This window comes from Cricetulus griseus, assembly GCF_003668045.3.
Source record: "Cricetulus griseus strain 17A/GY chromosome 1 unlocalized genomic scaffold, alternate assembly CriGri-PICRH-1.0 chr1_1, whole genome shotgun sequence".
Lineage (NCBI taxonomy): Eukaryota > Metazoa > Chordata > Mammalia > Rodentia > Cricetidae > Cricetulus > Cricetulus griseus.
This window is the reverse complement of record NW_023276807.1, coordinates 225555079-225575567: the sequence shown is the minus strand read 5'-3', so window position 1 is coordinate 225575567 and position 20489 is coordinate 225555079. Positions and strand designations below refer to the sequence as shown.

General features: G+C 46.6%; 1 protein-coding gene across 1 annotated transcript in view; it reads right to left on the bottom strand.

Annotated features, from left to right (window-relative positions):
• Positions 1 to 20489, bottom strand: part of Gfra2 (GDNF family receptor alpha 2) — a 98069-nt gene that overhangs the window by 57214 nt on the left and 20366 nt on the right. Inside the window, exon 4 of the mRNA XM_027390167.2 lies at positions 3525 to 3879. Within this exon, the coding sequence (XP_027245968.1) occupies positions 3525 to 3879 (355 nt within the window). The remainder of the gene's footprint in view (positions 1 to 3524; positions 3880 to 20489) is intronic.

Genomic DNA, 20489 nt, shown 5'->3' with positions numbered 1-20489 from the left:
CCCTGCATTTTCATCTCTGGGTTCTCCCCAGCACATGTATTCTAGCACACCTAACTCTTCAATTCTAAGTTGAGAGCCAAGTCCCCTGCAGGGAATTTGGCTATGCTGTGCCATTCCCCAATGCCTCTGCCAGACTCATCCTAGATGCAGCCTCTTTCCTCATTCCTGCCCTTCTTCCTCTGGGACGCCATGTTACATCTGTATACTGGAGGATGTGGTAAGTAGAAGAGGAGCAAAGATGGGTTCAAGTGCTGCCCTGGTTGAAGAAAGCAGCTCACATAGCCTCATCTTGAGCCAACATGAACTTCCTACCTGACAAACCAAGCCATGTCCCCAAGTCAAAAATCTTGATGTGGTGTTGTCTATAGACCCTGCTTTGCAGTCCTTGAAGTCCCCAAATGCAAGGGGCTCATTTTCTTGGTCAGTCCTTCGCTCCTCAGCGTCCTCTATCTGGACCCTCACAATGCCCAATGGTGTTTAAACATCTGTTCTGACTCTGTGCTGTTTACCACACAACTCTCCTGATCATGACTGCTCCAACTTCAGGAAAATAAGCAAACAAAAATCTCTCTATTCCTTAAACCAATAAATGAAGTCATCAAAATGTTCCACAGTCTTCCTTCTCACACATGACTTCAAGCACAGGAGCTACATGTCCTAAGGGCCACCCAGCCTTCTTCAAAATAATACTGACAAGCAGGCACAAGGTCCTGTCACTTATCTGCTGGAGGCTCCTGACTTACATATCTGAGTAGCTCGACCGTAAGCACCTGAATAGGCACCCTGCAGCCTGCTGGCTTTCTGGACCAGCCGAGCCCACCTGTAGGCACAGGGTCCTGCTACTCTGTACCAGCTCTTCCAAGACTCTGCTGTTCATTGTTCGGTTGTTATGGGTTGCTGTGTATGATGGAGTCTGGCAACATTGCCATTTGGCCCACAGGGGATACTGTGTCTCCATCTAAGAAATAGCACACTCCCTTTTTGTGTTGTTTTAGGAATTCCATGGTCCATCCAGCTTCCCCTTAATCCAAGTAAGATTAATCCAAGTAAGAAGCTCAGAACTGATGTTCAGTGCTCCGCCTACCTATACAGTTAAGGCTTTTGCTTTCTCCTGCCTTCTAGGGCCCTCAGTTACCACTGCCAACCCCTCTATTGTAGTAGGTACAGGCCTATTTCAAATTCTTTCATCTGTTATATTTAACGTAGACTTTTTAAAAAGCAGACTCGAAAGTCTATTTCTTCACAAGGTTTTCACCGAGCCTTGTAGCCAGCTCAATGCTCAATCCCTTCTCCAAACACTGTGAGAGCTTGTTTTCCAAACCAAACAAAAGTGGAGCCTCCCATTCCAGCTGCACACAGACCCAATTCTCCAGGGTCCAAAAGAAGTCATCTTCCATTCTGTGTCCTCCTCAAGGCTCCCTATTCAGCCCTGCTGCTTTCTGAAGAAAACAGTTTGAGCCTGGTGCCTCTTCTTTGAGCTTCTTGATTGGCTTTCAGCACACACAGACACACACATGTATACATGCGCATATGTATGGAGGTACCTGGCCTGGCAGATTCTTCCCTCTTGAACCCCTTTCTTCTGGATTCTGGGTCACTGCTTCCTGGTTTTCCTATACCCTCCCTGCGTTCCTGTCTTCTGCTGTACTGTTTCTGTGTCTCTCTTACATATGCATGGGCACTCCCAGTAGAGCCAGCCCTCATTCCCACACCAATGGCTCCACGATCCCCTGACCACTGATGATGCCCCTGTCACCTTCAGCCTGGACTCCCTCATGGGCTCCATTAACCCTCCTCATTACATAACCAGGCTTTAATCAAAATCAAGGATCCCAAAGCACCTATATCCATCCCCTCTCTCCAGCTTCCTGACTGAGCTCTGAAATCACCAGTGAAGCACCCCAGATAAGTCACTCTGGTCCCTCAGACACAGCATGTCCAACAACACCCCCACAGAATAACTCCATTGTCTCACAGTTATTCAACTAGAAAACAAGCAATTGCCAGCCACACATCCATCCAATTAGTGTCTTGTTGAGTACTCCCCAAGGCCACACTCTGAATTCAGGAAAGGGCGCAGAGTTCCTGCCTCCAGGAGACTTGCAGACAGACAGACAGTCTGGTCAAGTCTACTTGCCATCTTCAGTGAAAAGATCCACTTTTCTTCATTCCTACAGCCATCCCCTTAAGTCCAAAGTGATATGCCTGCTGTCATTCGGGTTGCACACTTTAACAGCCGTAGTGGTGAGAAAGAATATTATGCAACCCCAGCTATAAAATGTGTGTGGTCTATGACCTGGGACAAGAGATTTCCTTAGTCTGTTCCCTCCCTTCAAAGATGACAACAATACCTACCTCAGAGACTTTCTGCAGGGTTAATAGGTTACAAGCATGAAGCCTTTAGACAGTGTCCAGACACAGTAGACAAACTGAGACTACTGCAATGTTCCCTTCGCCAGCAGTCCCCCATCACCCACTCTGAAGTTCCCCATGCGCCCATGCTCTCTTTCAAGTCTCTGTTGACAGACTCACTTCTGGGCCTTCTCCTTCTCAGTCCTCAAGACCCCATCAACTCAATGACACACCCCCATCAGGACTTCCAGGCTTTGTCAGATGGCTCTCCCTTCTGCTCCCTTCTCTGCAAGCCACGTTCCACTAAATGGGGACCACTTCTCCTCCTATGGGACGTGTGCTCTGTTGAGAGCAACGTGTTCTTCTCTCCATGGTCAGGACTGAGTATTGAACACTTCACATGGCATGGCTTAATATATCAATACTTAGCGAAGGGAAAAGCACAACAATTGAAAAAAAAAAAGCAGAACACCTAAATAATTAGACTATACTTATTAAATATATTTGTTATATGCCAGGCTCTGTGCTAAGGTTTGGACATGTAATCCCACCACAATAATGCTGGGATATTTTATTACTCACTCACACGTGAAGCAATGAAAACTCAGGAAATCTTAAAAACTGACTCAAAGTCACACAGTTTGCAAGTGGTAAAGTCAGGATTTGAACTCAGCACTGTCAGACTCCAGAACCTAACTCCAGTCCTCACCCAACACTAGCTTGGCTTTGCTCTCAGTCTGCAAGGATCTGGCTCTTAGATCATATTCCTCTGCTAGGACATAGGCACAGGCTTCCCTGAAAAGTGAACCTCTGAAGGTCCCTACCTCCTGTTAGTAATCCATGATTTGATATTTTAAGTTCCTTGGGTAGTTTGTTTTGGCATCCCTCAAAGTACTTAGCATGAAGCTGCACGCAGAGTAGAAAATAATAAGCCCATACTGAATGGAATAATTGGGTGATGGACAGGTGAATGAATACATTTAGATGGACAGAAGAGTGGATGAATGAATGAAATGAATAGGTGACAATTGATTTCACCTATGACCAACCGGTTTTAACCTTCTTAACATCTTCTTCTGGGCTCATTCATGGTCATAATTCAAGTGACCCTAAAAAAACGCCCAAACACTTGAGCACCCTAAGTAGACGGCCATAGATTCCATTGCTCTTACCGGCACAGGTGGTCTATACGGCACAGGGTGCGCAGGTCCAGGCAGTTGGGCTTCTCCTTGTCCTCATAGGAGCAGCTGGGCAGAATGGTTTGCCGGCGACGCTCAGCACATGCCTGGTCCTGACAGGAACAGAAGAGCATGCGGTAGGTATACTCGCTGGGCACACGGTCAAAGAACTGGCGCAGGGCCTTGTGGCACTTGCGGCGGTTGCAGCGTTCGGTGGACGAGATCTCACGGTTGCAGATGGAGATGTAGGAGGAGCGGAGCTTCTTGCAGTTGTCGTTCAGGTTGCAGGCCTTGGCGGCATCCAGGCAGTGATTGCTCTTGGCACTGACCACTGGGTCTGCCCCTGTCCCTGGAGGAGGAAGGAGAAGACTAGTCAGAGGTACATATGGGCACAAGGAGAGGACATGCAGGGACACTCGAGATTGGTACCATATACAGGCTCTTTTCCTCAGTTTCCTTGTGTCTGAGAATAAAGATAATTTCCAAGAATATATAGCTGTGGCGAGCACTAAAGATGTTAATATGCAGGTGTCCAAAGTGCACGAGACAGTTACAGGAAAGGGGTACACTGCGTGAGCAAGGAGTAGTTCAGAAGGCGACTCATCCCAAAGGCTTAGACTAACCCCAGCTTCAGAAGCTTGGAAATGGTTGTTCACAGCTCTGTTTACTAGGGCAGGAAATAATGCGTCTGTTTCAAAGTCACATAACCAGGGGCCCCTGCCAGTCCTCCAACAGCACAGCTCAGTGGGACTTCACGGAAGAGGCAACTCTGGCATTTGGCATGGGGAGCACTCATCACTGAGTCTTGTCAACGAGGATGCAAGCAACATCCCAGCCACCCTCCTCACCCCTACCCTTGTAACCACCAAAACTGCTCTTCTATATCCAGAAGGGTGTGGCTGCCACTGCCACCTAAAAGGATGCACAAGTCCTCTAACTGTAAAGGGCAGACTGGCCCAGCTTCAACTCTGACACCACTGGATATATGACCAACCATGAGCCAGATGGGCTGGGTCTCTTGCCATATTGTTGTGACTTTTTATTTAATACAGTGAGGGTAGTGTATGAGGTACAGCAGGGTTCCTGGGAATCACATGGCTACTCTGTGATGGTTGTCCCAACCCCATAGATCTTAGTTGTGCCAAGAAGATACTCAGCCCAGAAACCATCTGACTCTACCACCAGCCAGTTCCCACCTAGAGAGACCCTCTTGGGCAACTTGATAACAGGCAGTTGGGCTTCTTCCAGGGCCAGTCAGGTGGGTAGTCACCCAACCCAACCTGTGTTTTACAGGTTAAAAAGAAATGAATTGTGGGTGAGTACAGGACTGCCACAGCCATCCTGAACACTGACAGAAAACTGAGGGCAGAAGCCAGTTGCTCAGCACCAACATATGCCTAGGCCAGAGGTGAGTTCTTCCACCCTGCCAGGTTCAGTCTTCCCTGTGTAGCTCCCTATACAAGAACCTGCCATAGGATAAGGGAGACTCAAAACCAGGCTGGTAGAGACCATGACCCCTCTATGGCTATGCCTGTTGGCTCAGCATTTGTATATGCAGTTCCTGGTCCTGATTGCTGGGTCATTAAATATCTGTAAAGTCCTACCTCTGCTAGGTGCCATGCTGGGAGCTTAATACAGAAAAGGATAGAAGTCCCTCACTAAAGAGTTGACTACTCCAGCCAGGAAACCAAGAGGCAGAACCAGACCAGAACCAGGCCTTGTAAAATATTAAGCCAGCCTTTACATCCTGGCTCAGCTATTCATCAACTCAAACTACTCTTTGTCTCAGTTTCCTTGTCTGCAAAATAGTACCTGGCACAAAGCATCTTGGTTAGCATGAGAAATCACTAATAACTTCCTTTGCATCATGAATTTACCCTGTCTTCTAGAATATTTCAATTGGCTGTGTCTTTGAGGAACAGGGTCTCCTAGTGGTCCTGTGAGGCCCTGAATCTGCCACCCCATTTGCTGTTCCCCTTTAAAGCAAAGCCACTAGTTGTCACCCCCCCCATCTGTGTCTTGCTCTCCTTGCATTTTCTCTCAGATCCACATCTGACCTTCTACTTGTCACAAATAGGAACCTGCAGGCCTAGCCCTTCCAGCAGATGCAGCAGAAGCCCTGGACCCACCAGCTCATCCACTTCCAACTGAGTCTCCTTTCTGCTTGTCTTCATTCTGGCCTCCCCAATACCTCCCTGATCAGGTTCTTTTCTGTGCTCCCCAGGACCCAGCCCCCGTCTCCAGGCATCTGGGGCTATCATTTTATCTCACGCAATTAAACACCATCAGTCAGCCTCCTTCCGAATCCTGAGACCTCTCTGGCAAACTCCAGACTCATCTGTTCACCACTACTTAATAATACTACCTGAAAACCCAACACCCTTGGGTCAAACCCAGAACGCTGGTGGCTCAGGTAACAGTCAACTCTATCCTGGAAACGCCACACCAGCATCTTATTCACAACCACACAGGAAAACCGGGAATTCTACCTTCAAATCTACCCAGAATACATCACTTCTCACTGCCACTACCACCTCCAAATTGTCATCACCATGCCCAGTCCCCCAGCTTTCACAGCACCCTACAATGACCTTCTCTCATGGGAATTTCAAGAACCTAAGGCACAGAGGTGTGTTCCTCCGGTATTCCAGGATTTCCACTGGCTTCTTTACTCAGTGGCTTTAGCATGAGCTACAAGGCTCTGTATTTGCATTGTTCAATATGGTAACCATTGGCCATTGAACTGGAAAGATGAGGAAACACACACCAGATTCTAAAAGCTTATTAAGCAAAGCAGCATCTCACTAACAATTTCTTTGCTTTAATTGCAAGTTGAAGGGATAATATTTTGGACATGAAGTACTAAACATAGTACCAAAATTAATGTCACCTATCTTTCTTTCCTTTTAATATTGACCATTAAAACACTTAGAATTCCATGTGCATGGTGTGTCAAGTTCAAGCAGCCTTCCTCTGTCTGGCCTTGCTCCTGATCCTCCTTGTTGGTCACTCCAATATAGCCGCCATGATCTTCTTAGGACAAGCCAATGGTGGCCTGGCCTTAGGGGTTCAGAACTTGGTGTGTCCCTGATCTACAAGGCTCGCCTCTTCCCTCAATGATCATAGAGCCATATTGATTAGACAGTTCAGGTGTCTCTGCTCAAATGTTAGCTGCCCTGTGAGTTCTTCTTTCCTCCTGGCACACAGCACCTCAGTACCGCAGCTATGCCCAAGATGGTCTGTGTTCCCCACAGCATGCATCAGCAGCAGCCACAGTGTATATACATAACTCATTTCTTACATCAAAATAAGGCAGAGGTCATGTTATCCTCCATGTATCAAAAGTTTGATACATGAATATTCAGTAGGTATTTCTGGTTTACAGCAAATGCTTGAAAGTTTGTTTATATTTTGAAGGAAGCAAAATTGACACAAACCAAGTAACTGTGGACAAGATTACATTTATTCAAGTATTAATGGTAGCCTAAGCAAGAGGGATCAGAAAGCAGCAGTGGAAGAGACCCGGAAGTTAACCATCCAACAGCAACCTTGTAACACTGGGAAGAGCAATGTTCCTCTCTTTGTGCTGAGATAAAGGGGAAGGGAGTGTAAGCAACAGAAAATTATTTGGTGATAAAAGGAAATGAGCTGTCACACCATGAGAAACTCACAAAAGCAGCAGGACATAAGATGCTGAGTACATGACATTTTGGAAGAGGGAAAACAATAAGAGATCAGTGGCCATCAGAAGCTGGGGGAGGGAGTGATGAGTGGGCAAAACACAGGGTATTTTCAAGGCAATGAAATATTCTACATGATACTGTAATGGTCAGCAAGTAATATGCCTGTATCCAAGACCAGGCATACCAAGCGTGGATCTTAATGCCAGCAGCAGTAAGCTCTGGGTAGTAACAGTGTATCACTGCTGTCGGTAGTAACAAGGTACTACTGAGTAGGGTGTTGGCAGCAGGGAGGGTGAGGAAGCAGGGGGTGGACAGCAACCTTACATCTTCCATCAGGCTGTGAGTGTGGAACTCCCCTAAGACACTGAATCTCTTTAACATGGGAATTTGAGCAGGGTGTGATGGCTCACTTCTACAGTCGCAGCACTCAGGGGGCTGAGGCAGGATTATTCTTGAGTACAAGGTCAAGCTCAGCTACGTAGTGAGTTCCATGTCCTCGTGGCTTATAGAGGGAGACGCTGTCCCAAAGAGAGGGGAGAAGGAAGAAAAAATAGAAGACAAAAAAGAGAACAGGAACAGGCTAAGGTAAAATTAAGGCAGAAAAAGAATCAAGATTTATTTTCCTGGTTTTCTTTTTTTCCAATAAACAGCTTTTGACTAATGAGATGGCTCAGTAGGTAAAGAATCTGCTACACAAACTTAAGGATCTGAGTTTGGATGCCCAGGACCCACAGAGAAAGAAAGAAAGAGAGATGGTGGGGAGGGAGAGAGGGAGGGAGGGCAAAAGACAGGCTACTGGTGCATCTATAACTCCAGTGCTGGGAGAGTTAGAGGACAGGAGGATCCCCTGCTGTAAAAAAATAAAGTGGGCCGGGCATTGGTGGCGCCTTTAATCCCAGCACTCGGGAGGCAGAGGCAGGCGGATCTCTGTGAGTTTGAGGCCAGCCTGGTCTCCAGAGTGAGTGCCAGGACAACCAGAGCTACACAGAGAAGCCCTGTCTCGAAAAACTAAATAAATAAATAAATAAATAAATAAATAAATATAAAGTGGAGATGTGATTGAGGAAGACTCTTGACATTGATCTATTTGGCCCTCACATGCACACACACACACAGAGAGAGAGAGAGAGAGAGAGAGAGAGAGAGAGAGAGAGAGAGAGAGAGAGATACACCACAACACTTACAAATTTAAGTAGATTCATGTATACATACATACACAAGCATACATATGTAAGTATGTTTATGTACCAGGTTCTTCCCCAGCCACTAGGTTGCCACATTGCTGAGACAGCTGGGGACAGAAAAGCTGCCCATCTGAGCAGCTAATGCTGAGCTCTGCTAATGCTGAGCTCTCCTGGAAGAGTTCAAGGTGCAGAGAGGAAAAGACCTGTCTGGAGTTGGGGGACATGGACACAATGATTTCTTTGCTGAAACTGACCAACTTCCTGGAGAAGTAGGAAAAGGGGTCCTAGGCAGAGGGGGCAGCCAAACAATGCCTGAGAAGAACACAAAGAAAATCATGCCTAGACTGGAGAAACCCACAGGGACAGCTGACCTGAAGGGGTTGCTCATGGACCCCAGACTGATAGCTGGGAAACCAACATAGGACTGTTCCAGACCCCCAGAATGAGGAAGTCAGTTTGGAGATCTGGACAATCTATGGGGCCAATGGTAGTGGATCAGTGTTTACCCCTAGTACACAAATGAACTTTGGGAGCCCTCTTCACATGGAAGGATGCTCTCTCAGCCTAGACACACTGGGGAGGGTCTAGGTCCTGCTCCAAATGATATGACAGACTTTGAAGATCCCCATGGAAGGCCTCACCCTCCCTCGGGAGCAGAAAGGGGTTGGGATGGAGAGGGGCAGGGGAGGAGGGGACAGAGAGGGGACTGAGACTGACATGTAAAAGAAGCTTGCTTCTAATTTAAATAAATAAAAAAATAGAAAAGAAAAAATAAAAATAAAATCATGCCTAGAAATGGAGAAAGAGCAAGGAAACGAGAGGGAGCGCTGGGTGGAGGGGGAGTTAACATGGCCATGCTCGAGCCTTGACCTCAGCAGCAGAGCTCTGAGCTGCTATTCGACCATCGTGCAGGCTGTGCATGGACACAAGGATGCCTGTCAGCACCAAGGCTGACGTGGCCTGCCTCTGTGGGGGTGTTCTCCTAGACCAGACAGTCCCCCCTGCACTTGTCAGATGTGGGCCGCTGGCAAGAGCAAAGAGTGAGTGTCCTGGGGCCAGGAGGGCGTGGGAAGCGGTGGTCTCTGCAGAGGAGCAGTTGACAACTGCAAGCAGAGCAACAGCTAATTTAGGCCTGTGGCTGCATCTCGGTTCCCCCCAGGTGCTCTGTTCCCCTCCTCGCAGCAGTGTTCATAGCTAATGCCAGTGTAATTACAGCCCCAGCGGCTTCCATTTGGAGCTTGAATAGTGAAAGTGTTTGCTATGGGGTGGGACATGTAAACCTCTGGGCCTCAACTTGGTAAATTTCCTAGAAAAAAATCAAGAAATGCAGCAGTGTGAAAAACAACTGCCTGAATACTAGGAAGATGCCCCCTCTGTCTTCAGGGGGTGGGAGGGGACAGTGGGGTGCTCCATTGGGGAGAAATACACCCCCCCAGAACTGGCCTAGCTGCCCACTTGAGCACCTGTCATGCACAAAAACGGGGCTCAGCACACAGTCAGGTGCATGCAAGCCAAGGTAACAGGTTTGTGGCACAGTATGCCCCTTTCTTGACTACCGAATTTCATCCCACCCCAAGGCCTCTCTCCAACACCTGGAAAGAAAGTCAGTGGAGGATTTCAGACACAAATTTCTACCCCCAGGGTTCCTCAAACTACTCAGCCTATAGCTCCAAATCAAAAATACAGAGCAGACAGGGATGGCAATTCCAGAACCTTAGGCCCTCTTAGTCCCTATCCACTCCCTGTGACGAGAGCTGAGACCACACAGACCTCAACAGAGACCTGGGAGCTGAAAATGAATGACAGGCCCTTTGACCTAGGACTGCCTATCCCTGACAGATGTTGCTACTGAGGCCCTATGTGGGTCCTCTAGGCCTGTAGAGAGAGAGCTAAAGATGGGCCAATATATAAATGGCAGTCACCAGGGGAGAGGGAGGTAGGATCCAATGGCACTTGGCACTTTCCAAAAGCTCAGGAAATCTCTCCTAGCAGCTCCAGCTCCCAGAGACACATCTTGGCTTCTTTATACCTTTCCTCCCCTCTGCAAGAGCCAAGAAAATAGGGACACAGCTTGCTGAGGAGGGGTAGTGGGCCTCACCACAAAGGGGTCTACCAGCCTCTCACACCCTAGGGGTCAGGAGCACCCCCCTGAGCCAATGGTCTATCCACAGCGCCAGGTTGTCCCCAGATAGTGTGGTACCCTTCAAACTGACATTCCCTGAACAGCTGTTCTGCATTTAGTAGAGTTGAGTTTGCCAAATAGTCACCCAAGCATGACCCACCAAATTTAGGGCCTTTTAAAGTATCCGTTCTATTAAAGTATCAGTTCTACTAATATTTAATTATTTTTTCTTTAAGAGTGTGTGTGTGTGTGTGTGTGTGTTACTGTGGGTTAAGTGACTCATTCTATGGTCCAGAGAGCCCTTGAACATGTGATCCTCCTGCCTCAGCCTCCCACACATTTGGGATTACAGTCCTGAACTACTAGGCCTAGCTACTCCCTTCATGATTGAGTGAAATCTGAAGTTTTCCTTTAATTGATTCGATCTTTAACATAACATCTCCATTATCTCTGAATCTGACACATTAAAGCCACTACTTTCAATTTGTTTTTCAATTGTGTGTCATATCCATCTCAAAATCCAACTTTACTGTGTATTCACTCAGAGGCAGGAGACTAAGCTGTGAGCAGAGGTGCTCAAACTTCAATAATCTCAGGCATGCACAAGACCCACTGAGTCACAGGCTCTGTGGCCGACACTTGGGCTTTGCACCTTCCCTGTGATTCTAAGCTTTCTTCCAAAGTTTGAACCCAAAACCTAGAAACAAGGCTCAGGTGCTAATGACCACACCCCAAATGCACATCCATGGGCACACAAACTCACACACATAGGACACCTAGCTCACCATTGACCAGATCCACTTGAGCAGAAGGTAGCCTGTAGCTCTCTTATCACCTAAGCAAGATTCTTGGGTATGCTTGTTCCTCGTATCTCCTCCCTGTCCTCAACCGTCAAGGTATACTTCCAATCACAAACAAGCAGGCAGAAATAAGAGTCTCAACCTTCTGAGATACGCACAAGTCACAGGGACCTAGATACTTCAACTTCCCTTCTTGTCAGAAACCTTCCCATCTTGCCCATGGGTCAGTTGACCCCCCAACCTCATTTGCACAAATGTGCACACAAAAGCTCTCTACCAACAGCACCATGACTTGGCAGCTAGCAGTCAGTCAAACAAACATCAACCAACAAATATTTTCATGAACTGACACACACCAAGGCCTAGAAAGATGGAGTTCCTGTTCTCCGGGGTCTTACATTCCAGTGACAGCAAAGTGGCAATAAAACACATGCATATAAAAAGATTTAAAGGGTTGATGAGTGTGATGAAGGAAACAAGAAAATTCAGAAAAGAATGATGGAGAGAGGAGATTTGGAATGCCTGCCAGGAGGTGACATCAATTTGAGAATGGTGAGCAGGAGCGCAGCACACACAAAAATCCAAGGTCAGATAATTACAAGCAAAAGGAAGGTCACATGCAAACACCTAGAGACAGGCATGGTTTTGGCATGAATAAATGAAAAGAATGGGGTGGCTGAAGCTTCTTGAACAAGGAAACATTAAAGGAAAAATAATTTGGTGGGGCAGTGGGGGGTGCCATAGGGCCTTGTAGAGCAGGATAAGAACTTTAGATTTTTAACTCTAAAATGATAAGCACTTGGAGGAGGGGAGAGGGAGGCACAATAGCTCATTCATCAATATAAGAAAAGTTGGTATACTAAGAAAGGAGGTGGAGAAAAGGGTGAAAGAGGAGTTGAGAGCTTCAGTACCAGGCCAGAGAGGTGAAAAGTTTGGTCAGATGGTCATTTAGCCCATTTTCATTTGGCACATTAAGTGGAAAACAACATAACAGAACTGGCTTGATTCTGAGTGGGAGGAGAGAGAATTCAAGAAGAGTGTCATATTCCAGTTAGATGATGATGATGTCACTAGACAAAGAATACTGGGAAAGAAGAGACCAGAATTAGTTGGGTATTTCAGAATGAAATTTGGTTGGTATGAGACCGTACATGGCCAAACAGAGATGGTGTCGAGACAGAAGAATCAGACAGCCATCGATAGAGACACCAAGCTAGTCATGTCGTAACTGACATGAGGAATCACCAATCTCAACAAGACTACCTACATTAAGCATGAGAATAAAGATGAAAAGGTCCCTGGATGGGGCAGAACTGTGGATGCCAATGTGTAGTACAAAGGAGAAGCAATGGAACTTGAGTTGGGAGAAATCAAGAGAATTTAGTTTCGTGGAGTCAGTAGTTTCATGAAAGGAAAGCACAGTCAACTGGATGGTCAACAGAACCCAAGAAGCTAGGGGTATGTTAACAATGAGATAAAGAATAAACAAACTCTACCAAAGCAGGATGGATCACTAGAAAGGGGCAGAAGAGACGAAGTGGGGAGTCCATGCTGTAACCTGTCACCTGTTGTCCTCAAGAGGTCACCTAGCTACAGCTTCAGTTTTGCAACCAGCAATCTCTGAACTCTCTCCCAGCCCTGGTCTAGGACTTCTGGAGAGAAAACACTAATTAACAAAGTTGAGAAGATTCCCTATTGCCTGAAGCTCACATTCTAGAACAGAGGCGACGAGAATCACAGACAAATAAAAACTTGCCTTTTGCCTCCTAGATTTCCTTCTCTGCCTCCGGTTATTGTTAAGAGCCGGTCCTCTTGCCTAGCAGTGGCTTGGGAGGTGTAGCTATCTAGAATGGGCTACTGACTAACGTAACAAGTGTGTGGAGGTTATAGGTGTGTGTGTGTGTGTGTGTGTGTGTGTGTGTGTGTGTGTGTGTGTGTGCGCGCGCGTGTGTGTGCGCGCGCCATCCAAGGTGATTTCAGGATGATGAAGATCAAAATACCCATGGGATTTGAATGTTAGATGCATGTTGCCCGAAGGGCCCATGAGTTGAAAATTTGGGTAATCCCCAGCTACTGGGGATTTGAAGGTGGTGATTACCCGGAGGTCTCTTCATCATGGGGTATATGCTTTTGGACTCATAGATTGATGGTTTTAAAGAGATAGAGAATTGTCATAAAAGCCTGAGTTTGGCCTCACCCTCTCTGCTCAAGTCCAAGATGTAACCACTTATTCCTAAATAGTCCCCCTCTACAAAGAAGTACACTACTGTCCCCTCTCAAGTTTGGACTTTGACCCTCCCAAACTCTGAATGAATTTTTTTCTTTGATAATCAGCTACCTGTCATGTTTTCTGATAGTATTGCAATGTCCCTCCACACACATGCCCAAGAAGTCCTAATCCAAGTCCAGTGACCCTAGCACAAAGCCACAGGCACTCTTTAGAGGAAGCAGACATTTTGAATACAGGCCAACCCACCAGAAGTCAACTTGATGAATGGCAAAATGCTGTGGAAGTCAACAACAAGGATCAATGTGAATGTTTTGAATATCATGTTATGTTTTGATAATTTTTAATCACAATTAAAATATAGCATTACCAATGTCCCTCAGCATCTCCAATTCATAGTTCAAAAGCAACAAGGACCTACTTAAAAGATCCCCAGCTGGAAAGTGCCTCTTCCCATCTCTCCATTTCCGCAACAGCCATCACACCTTGCCAATAGAAAGTGCCAGATCCCATGTGCTGCTGCCTTTATAGCCCATACCCAGAGAAAAAAGGCCCCTCAGTCTCCACCTCCATGAGCAAGTGGCCATCTCCAGAGCTCCTCTTCGCCATACAGGAAATCTGACAGAGCAGGGTCTCAGACACCTTCTCATACCCAGCCCTCACCCCTGAAGCTCCTAATCAATCTATAGAAAATGGTACAGACCCCCAAGAGATAACAGGACCAATTCCAACATTCCACGTCTCATTCCTCTCTGTTGTCACTCAAAACCCAGAGAACTGAGAGGACTAGAATCCTCACCCCCCCACACACACTACTCTGTGCCCAGAGCACTGCCCTCCCCACACATGCCCAAGAAGTCCTAATCCAAGTCCAGTGACCCTAGCACAAAGCCACAGGCACTCTTTAGAGGAAGCAGACATTTTGAATACAGGCCAACCCACCAGAAGTCAACTTGATGAATGGCAAAATGCAGTGGAAGTCAACAACAAGGATCAATGTGAATGTTCTGAATATCATGTTATGTTTTGATAATTTTTAATCACAATTAAAATTTATTCTCAAACTTCTCAAAGGGTAGATTAGTCTGGATTTTGTGGTTCTAGAAATTTAAAATATAAGCCCCCCCCACCCCCATGAAAAGCAACTTTTTAAGTTGTATTTGTGGTCTCTATATCTTTGGGATATACTTCTGAGGCATGGGATATTCATATATACAACAGAGGCACATCAGTCTTAGTTGTTTGTTTACAAAAACTAAAATAGAGGTATTTTATATTGGTAGGATTGACCTTCTTTGGTCTTGTTTTTTTTAACTTGTGATGAATGGATGCTGACATGAGACTCCAGTCTGCAAACTAAAACTTTGTTTACTGATTATGAAATAGACTTTTCTCACGACAGGAAATATGCATCAGCTTACAACCCTTAGCTTCAAAAATAAACTAAATACATCTTAAAATACAGCTACCAAGCACATTTGCAAAAAGCTCAAAAGCCATGGAAACCATTCAACACAAGTCTCTAAAAAAATTTAAATGATTCAAAGCATTAAGTATAGATAAATAAAAACATTTGACAAAACAAGTGATTTCCTCGCTTAACACTAATTATGGAAGAAGAGGCCACTGGCCAGCTGGTGAACAGCTAACCTCCAAGTCCATGTTAGGAAGGGGGGGTCTTCGTTTCTCCTTTCAACATTTCTATGCCATCTGTGAAGGTCATTTCACCCATCTACTGCCCCCACTCCTCAGTAGGGCTGTCACCTATCAACTCCCCCATTCCTTTTAAGAGTGATTCCTTATTTGATTTATCGTCTCTTCCCATGCTGTCTTTGAATCTTCTACTCAACAGAAATGGTCTTAACAACAAGGGTCATCTTCCTCCCTCCATGACCTTTCCCACTCTTCTACTGCCCAGTGCCACAGTCATGCCCCCAGCCTTGTTTTTACTGGTACCTGTACCAACATCCCAACCTTGGACCACCTTCTTCCTACCTCCCCAGCTTCCTCTCAGTAATTCCTACTCCCAGCAAAATCTGTCACCTTCCCTGAGACTTGATCACTGCTCTGACCACCCCTCTACCAGTACACCCATCCCAGCACACCCATCCTTAAACATGCCTTTCACAGGCTTAACTTCTCAGCCTCCAGGCAAGCACATCACCTCATCAGTCCCTCTTCCAACACACTAATCTCCAAGGAAGCAAAGCCTCCTTCCACCTCCATGCCAGCCCAGTAGCTGAGGGTCACTCAGAAATGCACCTTCTGAAATGACTGGTTTCACTTTAAATGCCTGTACTCGAGTCTCAAATGTCCTATAAAAGCTACTTCACAGCTTCTCCTGACTCAGTCTCCCTGGGCTGTTTCCTCCCTCTTTGTTCCAATCTGACAACATTGTGTTTTAGTGTGTTCGGGCAACTACACACACACACTCACACACACACACACACACACACACACACACACGCACGCACGCACGCACGCACGCACGCACGCACGCACGCACGCACGCGCGCGAGAGAGTGTGCGCACACTCATAAACATAATAAATTGAAGCCCTCAATACCATCACCTTCATAACTAAGATTTCAACACATGAACTGGGTGGGAGAGTGGGGGTATACACATACATTCAGAGCGCAGAACTTTGCCTCATATTTTATAAGGAAATAAAAGAACTGAACATAAATTCCCTCACCTTCCTTCCCTGGCAACAACCAGCCTATCTCACCTGCAACCCAGCTTTGCCTTCTGTTACTATGGAGGCAGAAGTATCCCTGCCAAAGGCCACCTGGCCTCCTGTGCTCATGTGTGCCATGTGGATCTCATCCGTCCTCACTGCTCAAGGACATCCCTCTTGCCCCCTCCACTCCTCTTGTGCCCTCCAAGTTCTCCCTGTCATGTTCCATCCAGCACAGTGAACAAACGCACAGCCATTACTACCTGTCTCCAAACATAACAAAAATACCTCCCTCTAGCCCACCAGCCCCCCTCACCTGTTCCTCTTCATAATGAAGCCTGACAAAGTGTCCCTAAATCTATCTGCCCACCTCACCCTCCCTAAGAGTTCAGCAGGGGCCTGGGGAAGCTCCATGTGACAAATGCTGAAGGTATATGTGTCTCCAAGCTGTTCTTGCTTAACTATGGCTATACCTGGCACCCCTTCACTTTCTGTTTCCAACAGCTAGTGCCCGCCCAGGCTCCCACTCCCAGCTGGTTCTCCCCCTTTGTCCTCCTCAGCAGCATTCATCTTAGCCCTTGCTTTTTAAGATCCTAGCCCCCCACCCCACCTCTCCCCCCCTCTCTCTCCCCCTCTCTCTCTCTCTCTCTCTCTCCTCTCTCTCTCTCTCTCTCTCTCTCTCTCTCTCCTTCTTCTTCCACAGCTTCAAATGTCATCTATACACTAACATCACTCTATAGATTGCCCCCGACTTTGGCATTTCTCAGTGAAGGTCTACCTGACAACCCAATCCTAACACAGACTGAACTGAGTTCTTGATCTCTGCCCATTCCACCCCAGTCTGTCCTTTCCCTCACCTTTACCATCCTAATAAATGGCACCGTCACTGTCAAACAAGCCAAAAATGTGAGTGAACCATAATTCTAGTTCTGCACACCTACACAATCTATTCCAAATCCATTCATTAGCTCCTTTCTCCTCTGTTTGCCCCTTACCTGGACTCCAGTGGTAACATCTTAACTGGGACCACTCTTGCCCATGCCCCTGCCTGCTTCTCACCATCCATTCTTCCTAGAATTAGAGTAGCTTTCAAATGCATGTGTAACACTGTGCTGCTCAGTCATCTAAAATCTTCCCAATGATTTCCCATCACTTCCCAACTAAAAACCCAACTCGTCGCTACTTGCTTTGCATCACTTAGAGATCACTCCACCTACCCCAGCATTCCTCTCCCATAACACTACCCTCCACCTTACTCAGGGGTGTAGCTTCATGGCCTTTGGCATGTTCCGCCTCCACATACGGGTTCCCCACTGGGGTTATTCCCCTGATCTCCCCATGCTAGGCTCTTCCTGTGAGTCATAACTGGCTCTTCATGATCACTTCACCCAACGTCTTATTTTAGTGTAGGCCCAGCAGTTGTCACAATTATGTGTGTTTCCTGCTAACTTGTTCCTTGGCCTGTTTCTGGTTTCCCTTACCGAGCAGCACCTCAGCTCCATATAAGAACAGGAAGTCTTTGGTTCAAGTTATTTGTGTATCCTCTACACCTAGACAAGGGCATGGAACACCAGGGTTTCCTGGGAATATCTGGGAACAAATGCCTCTTAGGAGAGGGCTCATGGAAACAGCCTCTAGGTAATGATGTCCCAAATTATCCACACACTTAAATCTAGTTCTTTTTGTAGGCCAGACCAAAATGACTTCCTATTTCCTCAGTCTTCATCCCTAAACCATATTCTCAGAACTTTCCAGAAAGACAAGGAAGACAAGAAAGTCAAAGAAGAGTGGCTACCCTTAAGGGACAGCAGTTTGGATTCTGTTCTGACCTGGGAGAACCATTATCTCCAACCTTGTCCTTTCTACCTCCCTGACTCTGCCCCTTCCTCTCCTTCCCTTCCTATCTGCACGCAGAAAGCTGCTGCCCCCAAATTAACAGCTACTCCTACACACACCACTATACAAATACTGACATGCCATGCTAAACATACCCAATAAGCCATACACATCACCACACAAACACATTAAACACAATTATACTAGCCAGGTAAAACCACACAAATGACCCGATATATTAACTCACAATTATACAACTACACATATTAAACACACACAATACTCCAAACACTTTAATCTCACACAGCCTACACTCCACACACACGCTAGCACACTTCACATACACATTAAACACATACACAAGCCACCCCATGCACAAACACACTTACTTACACAGCTACACACACCTATATAACAAACATGCACATAAACCATCCCATAAACACATTAACACCACACATTCACGCATACTCACATATAACTACATAAATTTACATACACATACCTGATAGATACATGCCACTCATGTATCCTGACACACATATATCTATATATATATATACATGAAGGTTAACACATGCAGAAACCAGCACACTCACATATACACACAGAATTTATCAACACACATTGGGCCCATATACACCACCACCTGCATGCACACATATACACACACATATACACATACATGCCACACATACTTGCACTATCCTTGTTCTCACTCCACTCTATGTCCCCACACTGGGCCTCTCACCTTGCTGTGGTCCTTTCTCTGTACTCCCCACAGGCACAGGATCATATGGATGGGTGGATGGATGGATGGATGGATGGATGGGTGGGTGGGTGGGTGGGTGGATGGATGGATGGATATGCTGGGAAGGAGAGTATCCAGTATAGGAACTCATCACTCATGCCTGTTTTCCATAAACTAGAATAGGTGCAGCTAATAGCTAAAACGGGAGCCAACTGTGGAGTGAAGAATCCTAAGAGAGCCAGGTCAGGGGCTGATGACAGGACAAAGTGTCCAGCCAAGAGCCACCTCGAAGGCCAGCAGCAGCAGAGCCCATTATGCACAACAAAGCAAGCTGGTAGCTACCTACATGATAAAGAGCATCAAAAGAAAAATGCCCTCACCCCAAAAAAGTCCTGTTCGAGTCACAGCACCTGAAGTTCTACCATTAAAAAGCATTTCTTTAGGCTAAATTTCTTCTCTGATAGTTTGTTTTTCCCAGAAATTTCTTCCTTGAACACAAAGGCAACCAGAGATGAAGTCACCAACACCCTGATCACACGTCAGCACCAGCAAATCCTTCCACCCACTGACAAGAGCCTGAAGCCCTCCCACAGCATTTACAGAGAAGAAAAGAGAGGTGCACAGATCTCTACAGCTCCAGTACTCCTGGGTGGAGACACTGGCTCACCTTCTGCTGGTCCCAGCCACCCAACAGCATGACCACAGCCATGGGTCATTCACCCCCAACCAAGCAAACTAGCGGCCCCCTCTCCCAAGCGGCCCCCTCTCCCACTGCCCCTTCCTTGGTTAGCAGAGTTCTCTGTGAAAGGGGAGGATTGAAAGGGGTGACAGAGCTACAGCTAAAGTCCAATTTTCGTTGACACTCAGAGTCTCTGACAGCTGTTAGAAGAAGAATGTGATTTTGAAATTTAAATAACACACTCTGCATTCGGCTCAGGGAGACAACCTGAGGATAAGCAGTTTATCGCCTGAGCCACCATGAAGGGGTTGGGGAGGGGCTATGCTCCTCCAGCCCACCCACCTGCTTACATCCTCCATTCCATGGCTGTCTCACAGGCGTCTCTGGGTCATACAGCCTAACTTCTGGACGATAAAGTTGAACCTCCCATTATTCTGCCTGCACAGCCCAGGCTGTAAGGCCTATACTTACCTCAGTGGGCTAGGGGAGCTAGAATAGGCTAGGACAACAGAGGCTTCCCTAGGCATACAGCAGAGATAAACTGGATCCGACCTTCCCTCGAGAGTCACTGGGATGCCCTTCAAAGTACACTGACTCTGGAGCCTAGGGATAAAACCTTTCCCCCCAAGACAGCTCAGCTCACCTCCCTAAGGCTGAGCCTTCATGATGAAGCAGCTACCTCAAGTTCTGTTATGTCACAAGGGTCAGTGTTCAGTGTTCCATGAGCTCACCAGGCTCAGAACACTTGGGGGTTCTCTCATCACAGGCTTATCTGGGCTTCCCAGACATGATGCTGTCAAAAATGTCAGAGGTAGAAAGCTAGAACCGCCAGTAAAGGCCTTGCTATATGATCATGAGGACCTGAGTTCAAACCACAGAACAGTTGTGAACAATCCAAGAATGGTGGTGCACACTTGTAACCTCAGTGTGATGATTGGAGGCAAAGACAGGAAGATCCCTGGGCTCATAGCCTAACTACTCAGCAAGCTCTAGGACA